Source organism: Panicum hallii, chromosome 3, assembly GCF_002211085.1.
Source record: "Panicum hallii strain FIL2 chromosome 3, PHallii_v3.1, whole genome shotgun sequence".
NCBI lineage: Eukaryota > Viridiplantae > Streptophyta > Magnoliopsida > Poales > Poaceae > Panicum > Panicum hallii.
Window position 1 is genome coordinate 14,834,587 of NC_038044.1, and position 18,592 is coordinate 14,853,178.

Sequence of the window (18,592 nt, forward strand, 5' to 3'; positions counted from 1 at the left end):
TATCGTCTTGTACGCACACCAATCGGCACGTGGAAGAACCGGTGCACGCTTTTGCTGACTCCAGTTGGGCACGCACTCTCAGGTATGGCGATCCAGCGTGATTCTTCATTTTAATTTGTTTATACATGCATGCATGGATCCTGCCGAGCCTGAGGTGAACGTTGTCTTCTGTCAGCGAGTTACGTTACTAAGCGTCCGATGTGCGTGTACGTAATTCCGTTGCTATAGATATAGTTTTTTTTGTTAAAAAAAGGTCCACTTTACTTCCTGAAGTACGGCAAAGTCTGTATAACCTCTGAACTTTATAACAGTCTACTTATTAACGCCCTAACTTTCCAAAACCGGTGCACTTTCGCACCCTTTTCTCTAAACCCAAAGTAAGCGCAAAAGGCCTTTTGATTTAGAACAAAAGGTGCAAAGTGCATCAGTTTTGGAATGTTAGGGGGTTAAAGAAACGGTTTAAAAGTTTAGAAAGTTATTCGGACTTTGATCATATTTAGGGGAGTAAAGCCGTAGGACTTTTTTCTAGTTTTGTTTTGTGTATGGAAAACCGTTCAAATTTTTACGTTAGGAAACCTCTATTCGCTTAGGAAAAGATTATAAATATTCTTAATGACAAACGTGCACACATGGTCTCCAAAAACAAAAATTCCAAACGAGAGGCGAGAAGAACCAAAACTGCTTTCGAGCACGCAAATGACACCCCGGGGGAATCAATGTTAATTAGAGACCTTATTCCACAAGTGCTACATACCGAATTGACTACATGTAAAGAGGACAGGGATAGGGTGCCAATTTATTTATATGCGTGTAAGAGCAAACCATTCTACTCGATCGAGGATGTCCATAGGCCCCCTGACTGGCTGACTCTAAACATGCCAATGCCCGTTTGTCTTTCTTGCATGCCATATGGCACGCCATGTCGTTTACTCCGTATCTTGGACCTATCCATTGTGTGCCACCTGGTATATACGTAGGAGGATACATATTTCCATGCATATTGTACTCAAGGATATACACCATGCATGTGGCTTACATATCCAAGTAAGTCGAGAATAAGTTTAGTCCTCTTCACAAATAAATAAGGAAAACGCCCATTTTACTCAATCGCCAATTCGTTTTATCTGCTTAACCCCATGAGCAAAATTTAGGCTCAATTTACTCACTTGAACAATTTTAATACCCCCAATTGATATTTCTCTTTTTTGTTTCTTCACGTACAAATTGAATTTTAAGTTCAAATTTTATGAGCGGATAGAGAACATGATGCCTTATGTTAAAAAAATACATTAAAATTTTTTCATGATTATTTTTGTAGGTTAGGAAAGTTTAACACGAAATTGATCATAAAGATACAATTCTGCATGAAAATTAATCATCAAAAATTCATAATGCATTTTTCTAGCATAGGGCATCATATTGCAGGTCACAGTGCAAAATTTGAAGTTAAAAATTCACTTGTACGAAGAGAAAAAAAAGAGAAATCTTAGTAGAGGGTAGATTGGATCAACTGAAATAGTTTGAGAATGTAAATTGAGCATAAATTTTATTCCGGGTTAAACGTACAAAGTGGATTGGTGATGGGAGTAAAATGGACTTCTCCAATAAATAATAATAATTTTAGTCTTAGAAAAAATATTTTTTGAAAGAATAGAAAAAGTTGATGCGAGATGGCAGATATGCATCGTTCTAATTTCAAAATATATCTGTTTAGGAATCATCTTACAGGGAGGGAATATCGTTTACTGCTACCACCACTGTCGCTGATCCATCGTCCACTTGGGCAGAATCTGTGTCGCTCCCGATCCCGAGCCGGAGTACCAGTAGATTAAAATTAACAAACCCATTCCCTAATATCCACATCTGGTGCCCATCTTCTCGGGCCCCATCGGAGTCTCGAGTTGACTGCACCCGCCGCGCGCGCCCAGAGCCGGCCATACTTGTTCCTCCTCTTCGTGGACTCCCCCCGCCCCCTTCTCCATTCCGTTCCTTCAAGTACCAGCTCCAACCCGGCGCCATCCCCTGCCCCCCTGCGCGAGCCTGCTGCAGCACACACTGCACGGTGACGGTGTCGCAGCTCGACCGGCCCGCGCGCGCGCCATGACGTGGAATAAGCCCCCGGCCGGCGGCGCCGCCGTGACGGCCGTCGACGTCGGCGAAGACACCGGCCTCGCGCGCCTCCAGGAGCTCGGGTACAAGCAGGAGCTCAAGCGCGACCTCTCGTACGTCCCTCTCGCCTCAATCCGGCTGCGTTCTTTCTTTCTTTCTTTCTTTCTTTTCTCCAATCGGTCCGGTCGGTCCCTGACGGCGGCGATCGTATCGCCGCTGCGTGCTCCAGGGTGCTGTCCAACTTCGCCTTCTCCTTCTCCATCATCTCGGTGCTGACGGGGATCACCACGCTCTACAACACGGGCCTCACCTTCGGCGGGCCCGCCACCATGACCTTCGGCTGGTTCGTCGCCGGCGCCTTCACCATGACCGTCGGCCTCTCCATGGCCGAGATCTGCTCCTCCTTCCCCACCTCCGGCGGCCTCTACTACTGGAGCGCCCGCCTCTCCGGCAAGCGCTGGGCGCCCTTCGCCTCCTGGATCACCGGATGGTACGCACGCCGCTCTACTCTTACCGTTCACTCACACGCCATGCCCATGCTGCGGCGGGGTCCTTGGAACGGCCGCCGGGTTCCTTGCCCCGTCGGGAAACCGGTGGGGTGATCGGAGGAGCCAGCGGCGAGCGAGGATCATGTGAACTGGCTGCGATTAGAATACTCTTGCGTTGCGTCCCCGTGGGTCTCTCTCTCTCTGCTGCGACACCGTATCGGCGTGAGCCACAGCTTGGCGTTCCTCTGTTTCTTTATTCCGTTTGTTCTCTGATGGAGCAAGCGATTCGTTTATCGAGTCCACCAAATGGGGACGGACTCGACGGGAGTAGTTTGTTAGGATTGCTAACCTGTGCTTTTTACTCATGTTGGTTTTTACTGGTGTAGGCCGGGGTTAAAAATGCATGGAATCTTTTATTTTGTTTTGATTTCGGATCATGTTGCCTCTCTGGTTTCTGGTCAATGCGCGTGCTTTGACCTTTTGCTGGAACTGGAAGAACAGCGTGGCTAAATTTTTACAGTTCCGGTAAAAAACAAGAGGGTGGGGTAAAGTTCTTGTCCTTCAGTAAATGGTTAGCTGAGGCTTAGAATATCATACAGTACCTTTCAGTATTATTAAACGGCTGCTTAAGCTACTACTCTATTTGGGGTTTTGTTAGTGATTCCATCGCGTTCACATGGTTAATCACTCCCATGTGCTTGTTCTTAACCACCCGTATGCTCTCTACTGGCAAGCACTGGCTGTAATTGAGACAAGGACTTTTAGCGACGAACACAGCGACAACTCTCCTGCATCTGTACATGGTGTATTCGGTCACGTTCATTCTCACTTTAAAACTGTGTAGCCAGCAAGTTTCCGTCACGATGTTGATGCTTTTGATTCCAGCACATTTCTTTTCTTGGGCTCTGATTTTGCCTTCTTTTTTTTTTGTCTTTCTTTCAGGTTCAACATCGTTGGACAGGTGAGCAGCAGTCGTTCCTCTGAACCTCGCTTTTGTCTGTCTGAAACTCTGAACTGAGTGGGTGCTAACTGAGCTGACCTCATTGTTTGTCTGTGCAGTGGGCGGTGACCACCAGCGTGAACTACTCCCTGGCGCAGCTGATCCAGGTGATCATCCTGCTGGGCACCGGCGGCAAGAACGGCGGCGGGTACCTGGCGTCCAAGTACGTGGTGATCGCCTTCCACGTCGCCATCCTGCTCAGCCACGCCGTCATCAACAGCCTCCCCATCACCGTGCTCTCCTTCTTCGGCCAGTTCGCCGCGGCCTGGAACATGCTGGGCGTCTTCGTGCTCATGATCGCCGTGCCCACCGTCGCCACCGAGCTGCCAGCGCCGAGTTCGTCTTCACCCACTTCAACACCGACAACGGCGCCGGGATCCACAGCAACTTCTACATCTTCGTCCTCGGCCTGCTCATGAGCCAGTACACGCTCACAGGATACGACGCCTCTGCGCACATGGTTGGTACACGCAAGAAGAACCTGGAGCAACATCACTTGTTCAGAGTAGATAGCTTTCCAGATGATGGTTCGGTTGATTGCTGATGCAGACTAAGGAGACCAAGAACGCTGACAAGAACGGCCCGATCGGCATCATCAGCGCCATCAGCATTTCGATCGTGGTGGGCTGGGGCTACATCCTCGGCATCACGTTCGCGGTGAAGGACATACCCTACCTGCTGAGCCCCGACAACGACGCCGGAGGGTACGCCATCGCCGAGGTGTTCTACCTCGCCTTCAAGAGCCGGTACGGGAGCGGCGCCGGCGGGATCGTCTGCCTGGGGATCGTCGCCGTCGCCATCTACTTCTGCGGCATGAGCTCGGTCACAAGCAATTCCAGGTGGTGACCCACTCTGCTCCGTTCTGGATTCTGATTGGAATCGTCTGCAGCTGCCGGTAGAGAAATCAGAATCACCCACTCACTGATCTTGTCACTGTTGTTTCTGTCAGGATGGCGTACGCGTTCTCGAGAGACGGCGCCATGCTCCTTCTCCTCCGTGTGGCACAAGGTGAACAAGCAGGAGGTGCCCATCAACGCCGTCTGGCTCTCGGTCTCCGTCGCCCTCTGCATGGCGCTGCCGGTAATCCTGCCCTTTCAATCAGATTCTTCGCCTCTTGATCGAGCTCGCGCGCCGTGATCGATCGCCACGCTGACCTGCTTGCTCCGTTCGTGATGGGATCCGCATGCAGTCGCTGGGCAGCCTGGTGGCGTTCCAGGCGATGGTGTCGATCGCGACGATCGGGCTGTACATCTCGTACGCGCTGCCGATCCTGTTCCGCGTGACGCTGGCGCGCAAGCACTTCTCGCCGGGGCCCTTCAACCTGGGCCGCTACGGCGCGCTCGTCGGCTGGGTCGGCGTGCTCTGGGTGGCCACCATCACCGTGCTCTTCTCGCTGCCCGTCACGTACCCGGTGACCAAGGACACGCTCAACTACACACCCGTCGCCGTCGGCGAGCTCTTCTTCCTCGTGCCCTCGTCCTGGGTGCTCAGCGCCAGGCACTGGTTCAAGGGCCCCGTCACCAACCTCGACGGATGAACTGAACGCGCTGTTTGGGACTTGGGATGGTGGATTGGTGGTGGTGTGCGGTGGCATGGGATGGATGTTTCAGGGTGTCACTGTGGAGGCTGCTGCTCGCATGCTAGATGCTGCTGTTGTATGGTGGCTGGTTGATTTGGCCAGTAAAAATTGGCGTGAGTGGAGGCATTCCACGGGAGATCAGGCAGGGAAGAGTTGGAAGAAAACGAGATTTGTAGCTAGTTTGTTTGCTCGAAAGACTGGCAAGGCAACCTGCATCAAAATTAGGATGCAGAATTTCATTGTGTCTTATATTGTAGAGGTAAACAAGTGCCCCCCAAAAATCAGGTGATCTAGACATCAAAGCACCGGAGTCAGTGGCGGACGCAGGAATTCAAGATTGGGTGTACATAGATATGAGCGAACGGAACAATCATCCTTTATATCAATCATCGTATATAAACGATTAAGGTTCACGAAAACAGAGATTTAAGGATACAAGGTACAATACAAATATGATTTGGGTTTGTTTGCTGCTCCAGTCCACAACGATTTCAGATGAGAAGTCGAGTGGGAGAAGAACAAACGACAGGGCTCAGAAGTCGGGAGGAGATTGCAACCGTGAGGCAGCAGGCAAAGCAAGTAGGCCAGCCCAACATGCCTATTTCTCTTATTTGGGCTCAAATAAACATGATCTGACCCAGTTATCTCTATACCTATATGTATATACATACTTGCTGAAAATTTTTGTCCAAAATATTGGGTGTACAGATGTACACCCATACACCTAGTTCCGCCACTAACCCGAGTGTCAGTAAAAGGCAGCCCCAAAAAAGGCACCACCATCCAATCCAAACCAAAGACACAATGAATCCAATTCCAATGTTTCAAGCCCAAGTCCATTCACGATGATCCAATAATCTCAAAAGTTTCAGGATTTAAGTATTGAGTTCGTAATGTAAAACTTTCATGAAAACCAACAAAAACATACTATTTTTCGCATAATTGGGTTATACAATATTTTGTCAGTGCATATATATAGATGTTGGAATATCAAAGTAATACTACATAGAATTATATTAATTTTGCCCTCTCTGGATATCCAACCTGAACAATGACCATTGAATTTTTAAGAACTCGCGAGGTGTCCCGCACAAATAGCGCAGGTAGCTAGGTTTATTATGCTACTCACTTTGTTTTAAAAAAGGCAATGTCTACGCTACTAAATTAGTTTCATCATAAATTGTGTAATGATAGTATATGTATTTTTTATCGTGAAAATTATCATAATAGTTTTATAAATTTGATAAAAATTAGAGAGGTTTGACTTAGAACAAAAGTAAAGTGACCAATAATTTGAAACATAAGGAGTAACTTTTGTACTTTACTCAAAAAGAAATTTATACAAATAGTTTTGTGTACCATGTCATTGTAATTTCTTACTCATGATATCCTAGACGAAGACACCATCTATGTTTTTTTCCATCATCCTATTATATGGCATATTTTTTTGAAACATCTTATTTAGAAATATATTTTTCGTATATATTAAAAGCAATATAAAGTTTTTACCTTTTAAAAGGAATATATATTAATTTTTATATTTGAATGGTAGTGTACATTTTTGTTTGAAAATTTTAGTTACGGTGACAAATTATCCTTAATTTTTTTGTTAAGAAGAAGATCTAAGTGAGTGGCTCAATGAATACTCCAAAGATCATTAAAATTTACTTTTGAAGTTTGAATCCAAACTTTAACGTGTAGTGGATGCATCCTCTTTAGTTTTGATCATATTCAAATTTCTCCCATCTTCTATTGCTGCCGCTCTATATATTCTTTTTCTTCAAGTTGTTGCATCTTTTCCATAGCTTATATGCCGACGGTCAACAAATTTGTTGTTGTGCAAGCAAGGTATAGTTCTCTCCTTTGTACTTATCTTTTTTCCAACTTCAATTTCTAATGAGTTCCGCCCTGCTACACCATAGTAATCGAGGGTGCATTTCTGATGTCCACAACAAGATATTAACGTTTCTTTGCTTCTTGTTGCAACTTGCACTAACGATGACCATGCCTCAGCAGAACCAAAAGTGCTAGGGTAGGATGATATCCGACCTAGTGACCATGTTGGATTGTGTTGCTCAACATGGTTGCACAACCGAATTTTTATTATCGTACCCCTAATCTACATGCACTGGTTATTATTGTTGCATTCTCCAAGTAGAGCTCTCTCTCATCTCTTTGTAGATCAAAATCACTTCTTAATTAACATGTGCCACTCTTCTCTTCTATATTTTGATGATTGTGCAATTAGTCTTCATTTGCTACTGTCTAGCCACGCTTCTTCATATGCGGCTGCATGTTGCTTTGCTAGCAACTTGTTGTTCGACATTGAAGAAAGCAACAATAATCAGTACCTCTTGTTTCATCAAAAGAAAATATGGAAGCCGATTTCTTATTTATTACACTACTTATTCTTGACTCTCGTTCCTCGAGGACGACACTGCAACACACCTGACTATAGGATTAAGTTTCGTTGGTCTTATCTTTATTCCTCTTCATCCATCACCCACAAATGAGAAGGATATTAGTCTGGTCGCATTCGCCGAAGAGATGGGCAACAAAATAAATATTTACCAAATCAAACTGAACATAATATTGTATTTGTATAGTCCTATCATGATTTTTCTATCTAAAGCTAATGGAGAACTGATAAAATTTAATTATATTGAATTTTATTTCAAAGAATCTCAGCAAATATATTGTGATTCAAAATCCTAAGATCGAAACAAATCTACACCGTCATAATCTGATCCACAAAATCAGTAGCATAGAAATCAACTACTAATCTTCTTTGCTTTTAAATTATGAAAATCTGATCCACAAAATCAATGGCATAGAAATCAACTACTAATCTTCTTTACTTTTAAATTATGAATCTAGCTATTTATTAATCGTATTTTACATGGCGTATTGGACATAGACTCTTTAGGCTAGTCTACACTGTTAGTTTTCAACAGTGTATATTCTTGCTATTTTTCGATTAACGTGAGAATTTCTATACCCTTTCGGTGAACGTGGTGGCAAATATATCTTCGTGGTGCATTGAGGAGGAAGGCAAACTTTTAACTTTACTGATAGATGTAGACTCATGCTTTACAATCTTTTCTTTGATCAGGGCATCAGACGAATTATTTGATGAGAGTTGATTATGGCGGTGAATAGCATGTAGTAGGATTGTTACATTTTTGTGTCGCACTGCATGTAGAATTTTTACATAGGCTTGTGAGTATATCAGTTTGTATCCTATTAGGTATTGAGTTTATTTTGGAACATTATTTTATTTCCAAATCTGTCACGACTCATGAAGAGGTGAACTTCGAATTGTATTCTGGACCGTATGGCTTTTTCTTTTGACTTTGAACGTGTTGAACTTATATCAGCTGAAAAGAACTATTCCGGACGTTTGTACCTCTGATATTTCCTTTTGCTTGTTGTACTTCTCTCTCTAGATTAGGGGATTCATTATTTGTTTCTAGAAAGGCATCTTGTGGGATATATACCAACGGAAAGATGGAGTTCCAAGTACCTGTACACCTTTTAACATCACAAAAACAATAGAGTCCACATCTAACAGGAAATGCCAAATTTTTATCCAGTATAGATTTTTATATCATATATGAATTCTTCACATAATATAGACGGTTAGATCTTCATAAAATCCAATGGTGTATTTTTTCTTCTTTTCTAATTAATATGAGAATTTTTAGACTCTCTCGGCGAATGTGGTGGGTTTTTTTAACACTATTGTATTAAGATAATAGATTATCTAGCAACAAATCACAACAAGGAAAAACCTTTCAAAAATGAATCCAACAAAACACTGTTTTTATACAGATCACTACTAGTTATTGTAAATCATTCAAACTAATTGTTGGTACATATTTCAAATTCATATCTCAAAACACCTGCACATCTTAGAAAGCACAAAACGATTATGAAAAGTGACGTGGCTGCCCCCCCCAATAGCAATCTCTAGGTCAGGGCACCTGTGAATGGAGCACCTGTGTAAACGGGAAGAATTACCCATTTGCCATTAAAAACCAAAAAGGCTTGGCCGCCAGCTTTCAGACCCTTCCCAAGAGCCAAGACGCTCCCCTGGCGGAGTCGCGGAGAGAGAGAGCCCTGCAGAATTCAAATCCAATCCCGAAATTCCCAAGCAAAAGCCAACGGGCGCCGCTTCGCTCCGCCGCCTCCCTCCAGAAACTCAAATCAAACCTAGCGAGTAGCGATAGCGAACCTCCCCCACACCAAATCCCCCAAATCCGGAGGAATCCCCAGTTCGCCGGTCCCGATGACGACGGTACGTCGCCTCCCTCGGTCCCCATCTGCGTCACCCGAGTCCGCTTGCTGGATTCGATCCGATTTTCTTCTCCGTTGTTGTTGTTGGTGTTGTTGATTGCTCGAGTCGATGGATGGCGCCTGTTGGTTGGTGCAGGCAGGGGAGGAGGCCGCGGCGGCCGGCGAGGAGCTGGAGCCGCTCTTCGACTACAAGCGGGTGCAGCCCACCATCAACTTCCGCTTCGACGGTACGCATCCGGTCGTCTCCTCCGTGTGCTAGGTTTTCGTTCGGGCGAGTCGCTTCAGGGCCTTGTGGGTTTCGATGTGCAGACAGCGACCTGGAGAAGGCGGACATCTTCAAGCACTGCAACAAGCGCCCCAGGGTCGACGCCGCCGCCACCGCCACGGTGAGTGCGCGCGACTCCGATTTCGAATCGGGGGGCGTGATCTGTTCTGGAGTGTTGATGTGTTGCTGCTCGGTCCGTGTTCATTAGGAGGAGGAGGGTAAGCCTGACGAGAAGGCCGCCACCGTCAAGGTGGTGGATGTCGACGAGGAGGATTGGTTGCTGCCGCCGCCGCCCAAGGCCGCGTTCAAGCCCTCTGCAGAGGAGGATAGCGCGTTGCGAGAACTGAGGTATAACTTTTGAGTTTTATTCAAATCTGCATGACTGTATCGCTTGTGTGCACTCGTGCTGAGCAGAGGAGACATCGTGTGCTGGCTTACAGTTACAAGGGCTGGAATATATCGGTTAGAAGCTGGGCTATGTCCTTTGTGGGGCAATGTTTGCTGTTGGGTTACTTATTGCAGAAAGTGAGGCATGCTAGTCTTCTAAATGACAATGCATTGGAAGGGGAAAATATTGTTGTCTTTGCCATTGGCATGCTTCATAATGGTGGAATGAATTGCACTAGTGGAATCATGCTCAGAATTGCTTTTGATTTACTTAGAAGAATGCTCAGAAAGAATTTTAGAGCATCTTTTATATGTGATACAGCAAGCAAGTTCATAGATAAGTCATTGCAGTCAGGTGTTCGGGAATTTTTCCTGGAGAATATAGCTGCAGCCTAATGTTTAAGGTGATTGTAACTTGCCAGCCTTTAGTGTCTTTCAGAGAACACTATAGTCTGGTATGAGAATGAGTAAAAACTTGTACACTATTTCATTACTGAGAGCAGTGAAGTTGAAATGAAGTCCTGCATCTAATGTGGCTCTTACTATTGCTGTGGCATTTTAATCATATGTGTTTCATGTTCATAGATTTGGCATCAGAAAATATTGCTGTTGCTGCAGACTTACCATCACCTGAGTTGCACAATATGCAGGTTAAAGAGACAAGAGTTGGCAAAGTTGACTGAATCAGCTCATGATATATTGCAAGACTTGGATGCAACTGCCAAGACAGAAGTTGTGTCCAAGGAACAACCTGAACAAATAACTATAGATGATGAATCCGAACCACAAGTGGAGAAAGCGAGGGAAAAGATAGTCATATCAATTCAGGACAAGAATGCCCAGCAGCAGATCCGTGTATATAAGGTTATTATTATCTTTTTGCATAAACTAGTGTTGTTGCTGTTCACAATTCATCCCATCTGATATATTGCTTTGAATACCAATCATAGGGTCATATGCTACTTTAGTTCAAGAGTTCAGGTTCTCCAACAGATAGTCACAACAATTTGGCTATTATAGGTCCTAACTAATGCACATTCAATCTCGTTGAAAAGATGACGTGGTTATGAACCTATCTTCACCTTTGGTTGCTGAAACTTGATTCTGCGAAAACAAGTAGTGCAAAGCATGTAGGAGCCTAGTTCTGTTTTTTCACATTATTATGTTACCTTTGACTTCTAGTTTACATGGAGTCCTAAACTAACCTTGTGCTGTATATACCTGTTCCAGGACGAGAAGTTTGACAAGCTTCTCAAGGTGTACGCCAAGAAGGCCAAGCTCAACCCATCCGATCTGGTCTTTGTGTTTGATGGTGAGAAAATTAACCTATCATCTACACCTGAGGACCTTGATCTGGAGGACGATGACATGATCGAGGTGCGCCATAAGCGACACTGAGGGCTAGGAGCTCAGCTGATTGTCCTTATATCTGCAGTTTTAGGCAAACTCAGATATCTTTTGCTAGTTTCATCTGCTTTTGCTTTATAAAGTTCCTTGTCCATATCCATATAGCAAAGACATGCGAGGTAATTGTATGTAGATCAGCTTTTGCCCAGTTCAAGGAACCATTTGTTCCCATTGTAGCGTTTGAGATGTGCTGCATCTGCACATATGCGTTTTTTTTTTCTTGTGTGTGATGAGCCATATGCAGAACAGCAGAAATACCAGAGCACCCGATGCACGCTTTCGTTTGTGGAAAGGAGCGTCAGTGTGGCAAATTTGAGATGATCAACATGCTTGCTAATTTGAGCTGGAGAATTGTATCCAATTCCTTGATCCTGAAAAATTCCTTAACCAGTCCCCTCCGAACAAGGCCCATGGTAATGGTAGCGTCAACTGTTAAGCGAACTAAATAGCAGCATTTGGTGCGACGCGATAAAGGAGTTACAGGATTCAGGCAATTCCAAGGTTTTCGCTCTCGATCCGTATCCAATTGCTAAACTCATTTACTGATGAGGAATGCAGCAGAGGGGCTCGAATTGAGCCACAAAAATGCCAAGGGGACAAAAGGTAAAATTCATTAGAACCAACCCACCACATAAAAACTAGACACGGACGGAAGAAACCGGTGTTTGTTTGTACATTACAAATTGGACAGCAAGGTGTCACAAGCTTCAGAGCAGGTTCCACATCGTACAACAATGATGACCTCGAAACGGAAACAATCAGGCGCTCATTGTGATGAACGACGACGACCAATCAGGCGGCGGCGGTGAGCGTCTTCGATTCCGCACGGACCTGGATCGTTACATCAACCAGCGCATATGATCTGACAATCGAAATAAATTTTTCATGTATATGCCTTGATTAGAAAATCTTCAACCATGTTATGCTTGAATAACTGAATAAGACAAACTGCTGGATTCATGATATCAAGCACAAACTCGTCCCGCGCACTCCTGAGCTGCAGCAACATCAATGCAAATTGCCTGCTGCATTCGATCATTTTTTTTTATGGGACAAGTCACTAGAACATGTCAAATACACATCATTTTTTTTCCGCAGGAGCGAACAGTTTCACGAGCACTGTAGCAGCGGTACTGTAGCAGCAGCAGGGAAAAAACAAACCGCTTTGAAACAACAATCCTCCATGCACCATGGTCCATGGGTAAAATAGACCATTCGTATCAAATCCCACAATTTTAAGAGCTGGAGCTATGCTATCAGCCAGACAGATCATCGGCTCCATATTTTTTCGGAGCACCTAGTTGGAGCTGCTCCATGGACCATGGTCAAGTTGGTGGAGCGCAGTGCTCCCAAACATACCCTTATAAAAGAAAAGGATGACTATGCTTCGTGTAGAAGTGAAACTGGAATCATCTTGTAATGTGGTAGTGAGAGATAAGGGTATAATTATACCCACTGCGGTTTAGAGTTTATTTTGTGATAGATTCGCTTACTCGGACATATGATTGTGAGGAGTTTATGTACTCATGCATTATCTTTGTAAAAGGGAAAAATAAAAGGCGAATGATGAGAGTGGACTATGAGAAGAGGAAGAAGAGAGATTGTAACATGCTAACGTTTAATGTTTCAGACCCGGGACTACGGGACTGTGTACATAACGTAGTTCATACAGGAATAGGGGATGGGACATATCCTACACCTTATCTGTGTTGTACTTTACTCGTATGCGAAGTAGAACTAGTCGATACAGAAGGAAGCAACTCGAGTTATACTCGAGTAAGATTCCTAAGCTACTGTCAGACTAGGATTCATGTAACCCTGTCTTCCCGGATATATAAGGGCGGGCAGTGATCCCCTCAAAGAGGATAAACATCTGAGGCAATACAAACCACCAAACAGGACGTAGGGTATTACGCACATCGCAGCCCGAACCTGTCTAAACCTTGTGTTGCTTGCACCTTCGAGTTCCTGATCTCGGCGACACCCTACCTAAAACTTACCACCTTGGGTATACCCCCCGGTGGGCAGGCGGTAAAACACCGACAGCTGGCGCGCAGGTAGGAGTGCGCATCGAAGATCCACCGGCGAACTCGATGGCATCGTTCAAGTTCACCAGTGCCGTGCTCCCCGAGGCCACGACGTTCATTTTTGGCTCATGGGTCTGTGTTGCAGACGGCGCAGGCGATTTCCATCGACACACCATCGACGTCATGAAGCCGAATACTCTTGCAGTAAGTTTTCACAGCAAGCTCGATGAGTTTATCGACAACCTCGACGAATTGTTGATCCAGGGCTCCGTCAGGAAGATCGAGGAGGAGTCCGTTTTCAACGCGACTCCACCCTGTGCTGCAACAACCACGCTCGGATCGGACTCGCTCCAATCTGAGGACTTGCGTAGCCGATCACGACTCAGTCCACGCAATTCGGCCACTGAACTTCAGGAGGCCAACAATTCAGAGCCCCTCTCCGTATTGGAAAAGGATTTGGACTTTTTACTCCAAATCAGGAAACCCGAAGCCACCGCATGGCGGGGGGCTGCGGGTCGCCTTGGTGACAATTCAGAATCAGGCCAAGACACCAGGCCGTCCCTCGGCGGGTACAATGGTCTGATGATCACCTCCACCTCAGAAGGTCGTTTCGTGCATTGGAAGGGCATGAAACTCTCCGATCTACTCGAAGATGAAGACCGACTCATGGCACACCTCGAGCCCTTGCCTTTCCAGGAGGGTAAGCCATTAGCCACCACGGCAGAAGAATCGACTGAGCTAGTCGAAGCGAGCTCCGACGAACTCATATCACGCCAAGTGTTGATGGCAGAAGAGGGGGAGGACGATGGCCTCTCACCCAACGAAACACTTGGTATGATATCCGAAGACGAGTCCACAGCCAACGTCGGCAATGAAAATGACACCAAGCGCGAGGCACGAAGGGCCAGGAATAGAGCCCGCGCAGCCCGGCGAAGGAGGGTCAACGAGCGCATACGATCTATGCATAGTGAACTGGACGCCGAATTCGCCGTCGTAAGCGAGCGAGGCTTCAGAACCCCCGTGGCTAACATCGCCAGGGTAACCGCCATACTCGAACGCAGCAATGATCCAAACTTGCGCCAAGCACTTCGCTACGCGCAGAAGATACATTATGAACAAGGAGCTGCACTTACAGAGAGGATTTCTTCAGGGTTGGCTTTTTCAGCCTCAGTACCCGTGGTTTTACAACCACGGTACTCACTGCCGGTGGCGGGGTTACACCAGCCGAGGGCGCGAGAAGCCCCGGCAAGGTACCGCCACGGCAATGGTCACGATCCCTGCAGAAGTAGTCGACGGGTCCATCCCAGCAGTTTCCGCAGAACCAACCGCTGGAACATCATCCCCAGCAGAAGCGGTCCCGGCCACCTTTCGGCGCTTGGGGTCGGGAGGAGAAGAAGAAGGACTGCAACACAGACTTAAAGTGAGCATCCAACAACCTCAAGACTCGACAATCCCAAAAGACGGTGGTTACATACCTGGTGGATTCGACGATGCTCGTTTTGCGCTTGCGCACCATCCGACGACCCCGAGGGACCGATGGCAAGGCTTCTACCAACTCCACGGATGAGCCGGGGGAGTTGTCCTTGCTCGCCTTCCCTTCAGCCGCCTTCTCCACAAGGGGGATCTCGCTCTCGGTTGTCTCGCCGCTGGACAGATCATCAGACGATTGAGCCTTCTTCGCTTCAGCTGCAGCGCTGGGGAGCAGGTGGTACGGTCGAGGGATGTCGGATTGTGGCGGGTAACTCCGGTACAAGGCGGTATGTCCCTGCAGAAGATTATCAGTTAGCGGAAGTTTCAGAACAACAGACAGTATTCCAAGTAGTCGAAAGCTTACCGGCTCTGGAGGATTCTGTGCGGAGTACAGCTCCGGGACGTAGGGAACTGTATTCACATCCAGCAATACCCGCTTGACCCGGATGAGCACGGCATCGTCAGTCAATTCCTCTGCGCACATCCGAGATGGGTCTTCAGCACCCATGTACTCGTAGCCTAAAGTGTGGCGCTGCTGGATGGGTTGGATTCGATGTTTAAAAAACGACAGCATTACAGAAGCACCGGTTACCCCCATTTCCTTATGGGCTGCTATGAGGGCTAGCAGCTCATCAACTTGGTCCATGTCCTCCTTGGAGGGCTCTTTGTTCCACTCCGGACGCAGGATACGGGGCTTACCCGATCTTTCAAGAAGTTGGGGGGCATGGTTTCCGATGTAGAACCACTGGTTTTTCTATCCAGAGATGTTGGAGGGGAATTTGTAGGAAAGATATTTGTCACCGGCATGTTGCCTAAGCTGAATGCCGGCGCCCCCTACAATAGATGGATTATTGGAGGTGGGTTGCGGTTTCACACGGAAGAGATAGCGGAAAAGATCCCAATGGGGTTCGATTCCAAGGAAAGCTTCACAAAAATGAATGAAAATAGTAATGTGGGAGATCGAGTTAGGGTTGAGATGATGGAGCTCAAGCCTGTAGAAATAAAGAAGGCCACGGAAGAAGGAACAGGTGGGGAGGGCCAAACCCCGTTCAGCAAAATGGTAGAATGAGACGATCTCGTCTACATTCTCCATGGGAAGAGATTGGCGAAAAGAGGGGCGTCAGTTGACAAGATCCTTTCCCTGAAGCAAACCCTCAGAAACAAGATTCAGGAGATCGTTATAGGAGCACTTACTATAAGTCCACTCCCCGGAAGATGACTGCGATTCCTTCCCATCTTTCTCGTTGGATCTCTTGGGTGCCATTTCAGATCTGTTTGTCACAAGACGCTTCACTCGCATGCGCTCGGGTGCTACAGAGAGGGGCGCGGAGAGTTTCGATTAGTTTGGGGGAATGGAGTTGACGAAGGAGCATGGATCTGATTGGGGGATTCAGAAATTACTCGACGGATTGAAAATTGAAAGCACGGGTTTAACCCTAAGTAACCGCGGGGGTTAAATAACCAGCAGGAGGTTAGCGGTTTACTGTGTGGAAGTTGAAAGAGTCGCTAAAGGGAATATTCGGAAGATGAGAGGTTATTTGGTAGATTTTGGAAAAGTTATTTGATTAACCATTTTTTCAGGGTTAATTGTCCCAAAAAAAGGATTTTTCGAATTACAAATCTAATTTCTATTATTTGTACCATCACACCAATTATTTCTCAAGGGAACATTTTTTCACTGCATGCCATGACCATTGGATCCTTTTTTCCAAGCTTAAGAGATTTGGATTCAAGGCTCGGTGGCTGCGGGATATGTGACATCGACTACTTATTTTTCGAATGTATTCGAAGAGTAAGCAAGGAAGATTCAAAACTAAGTTGACCCTCAGCCTGATTCTTCGATTCAACCTAACACTCGGTGGCTATTCCATACGGAGTGCGATTTTCCATCGCACCCCATACAAAAGAAGTAATTCGGAGCATGAGCACCTCATAGCTTCGATGTAGCCAAGGAAGTACTCGAAGAAGAATTTCAAGACGGAGCTTCAAAGGAAGCCGAAAACTACTTCGGAAGTACTCGAGGAACCTGCAGTACTCAGCTACGAAGAGCTCGGGGGCTTGTCAGACCCGGGACTACGGGACTGTGTACATAACGTAGTTCATACAGGAATAGAGAATGGGACATGTCCTACACCTTATCTGTATTGTACTCTACTCATATACGAAGTAGAACTAGTCGATACAGAAGAAAGCTACTCGAGTTATACTTGAGTAAGATTCCTAAGCTAGTGTCGGACTAGGATTCATGTAACCCTATCCTCCTGGATATATAAGGGCGGGCAGGGATCCCCTCAAAGAGGATAAACATCTGAGGCAATACAAATTACCAAACAAGACATAGGGTATTATGCACATCGCGGCCCAAACCTGTCTAAACCTTGTGTTGCTTGCACCTTCGAGTTCCTGATCTCGGCGACACCCTACCTAAAACTTACCACCTTGGGTAATCCCTCGGTGGGCAGGCGGTAAAATGCCGACAACCTCAGTATGTTTTATAGTGTATAGTGCCTTTGTCAATAAATATTCACAGCTCAGGACATTTTGTACTGCTTTGAAGATAAGTTGTTTGAAGTAAAGGCTAGTTTGGTTGGGCTCTTGTTTCTCATAAAATGGAGTCGACTTTAGTGATGAAGCAGTTTTTCGGTGCAGCTGAAGTAATTTAGCAAAATATCTAGTAAAATAGCTTCTCGATGGCAAACTAGGTGATTTTATGAACAATTAATATTTGAGAAGAGAGGAGAAACAGGTGAAGTTACTTTGCTCGGTTCCTTTATTTTAGTTTAAGCTATTTTGAGGTTTCATAAGAGCTTCTTGTTTGGAGGCTTTTTTTTACCCGTTTGGTATTGGAAAAATCGGAGAAGAAGCTCTACCAAATAGAATCTAAATTTTACGACAAAGTAAATAGTTCCACCTAGCAATACAATTTAGGATGAAGCCATTGGTCCACCGAATACCATCACTTTTAAATATAAATTGAAAACTAGAAGTAACTTATTACTAATTTATAATTAGTGGTACTTTGGATCCCGAGGTGATCCAGTGAGAGAAACTGAGAACTTGCTAATATTATTTTACTAAAAGAAGGAGAAGATAAAAGTATAGCGATTAAATATCAAAGTGACGTTTATACCCCTCGCTAGTCGCTACCTTGAGTTGAAAGGAGTCAGACCTAGAAGTTCGCTGTCGCGAACCTTGACCTGTGCGATGTTGGCCCCACTGGTCAGTTTGAACTCGGGGCCTCGGGGGGTCTTGTTGCTGAGTGCTGACCGAAACGAAGTGGGCGCCGCAGCACGCCAGCAACGAAGGAAGAAGGCTGGTGGACTGCGCAAGCAACGTCACCTGTTATATATGCTCTGTCAGCTTCGCACAGGTCAAGCAACGACCGGTGAACTTTATTGTACTTAACTTTTCAGGACCTAGGCTACTCTACTGTCACTCGACTTAAGAAATAAATTTCCAATACTGCCCCCATAAAGCTGCAGATTTTACGATCCATACCTCTCTATGTGTGTATTTTAAGGGGTGTTTTTGATCCGAAAATAAAATTTAGCTCTATCATATCGT

The 18,592-nt window shown here is 45.8% G+C and overlaps 1 protein-coding gene and 1 pseudogene across 2 annotated transcripts; both read left to right on the top strand.

The window, feature by feature from the left end:
* Positions 1 to 1,858: 1,858 nt before the first annotated feature.
* LOC112883992 lies at positions 1,859 to 5,595 on the top strand (annotated as a pseudogene).
* A 3,631-nt stretch (positions 5,596 to 9,226) lies between these two features.
* LOC112886516 lies at positions 9,227 to 11,694 on the top strand. 2 transcript variants are annotated; one of them, XM_025952434.1, is made up of 6 exons: positions 9,227 to 9,473; positions 9,609 to 9,699; positions 9,782 to 9,858; positions 9,949 to 10,085; positions 10,775 to 10,988; positions 11,355 to 11,694. In XM_025952434.1, exons 1-6 carry the CDS (start codon positions 9,465 to 9,467, stop codon positions 11,520 to 11,522), a joined length of 696 nt encoding a protein of 231 aa, XP_025808219.1. In that variant the 5' UTR covers positions 9,227 to 9,464; the 3' UTR covers positions 11,523 to 11,694. The 2 variants fall into 2 exon arrangements, with proteins under 2 accessions (XP_025808219.1, XP_025808218.1); XM_025952433.1 differs by having other exon boundaries at positions 9,231 to 9,473; positions 9,946 to 10,085.
* Positions 11,695 to 18,592: the final 6,898 nt, after the last annotated feature.

Coding starts and splice junctions, on each gene's coding strand:
- LOC112886516 (XM_025952433.1), top strand. Junction 9,700..9,781: donor CATCAACTTCCGCTTCGACG/GTACGCATCCGG, acceptor TTCGATGTGCAG/ACAGCGACCTGGAGAAGGCG. Junction 10,989..11,354: donor AGCAGATCCGTGTATATAAG/GTTATTATTATC, acceptor TACCTGTTCCAG/GACGAGAAGTTTGACAAGCT.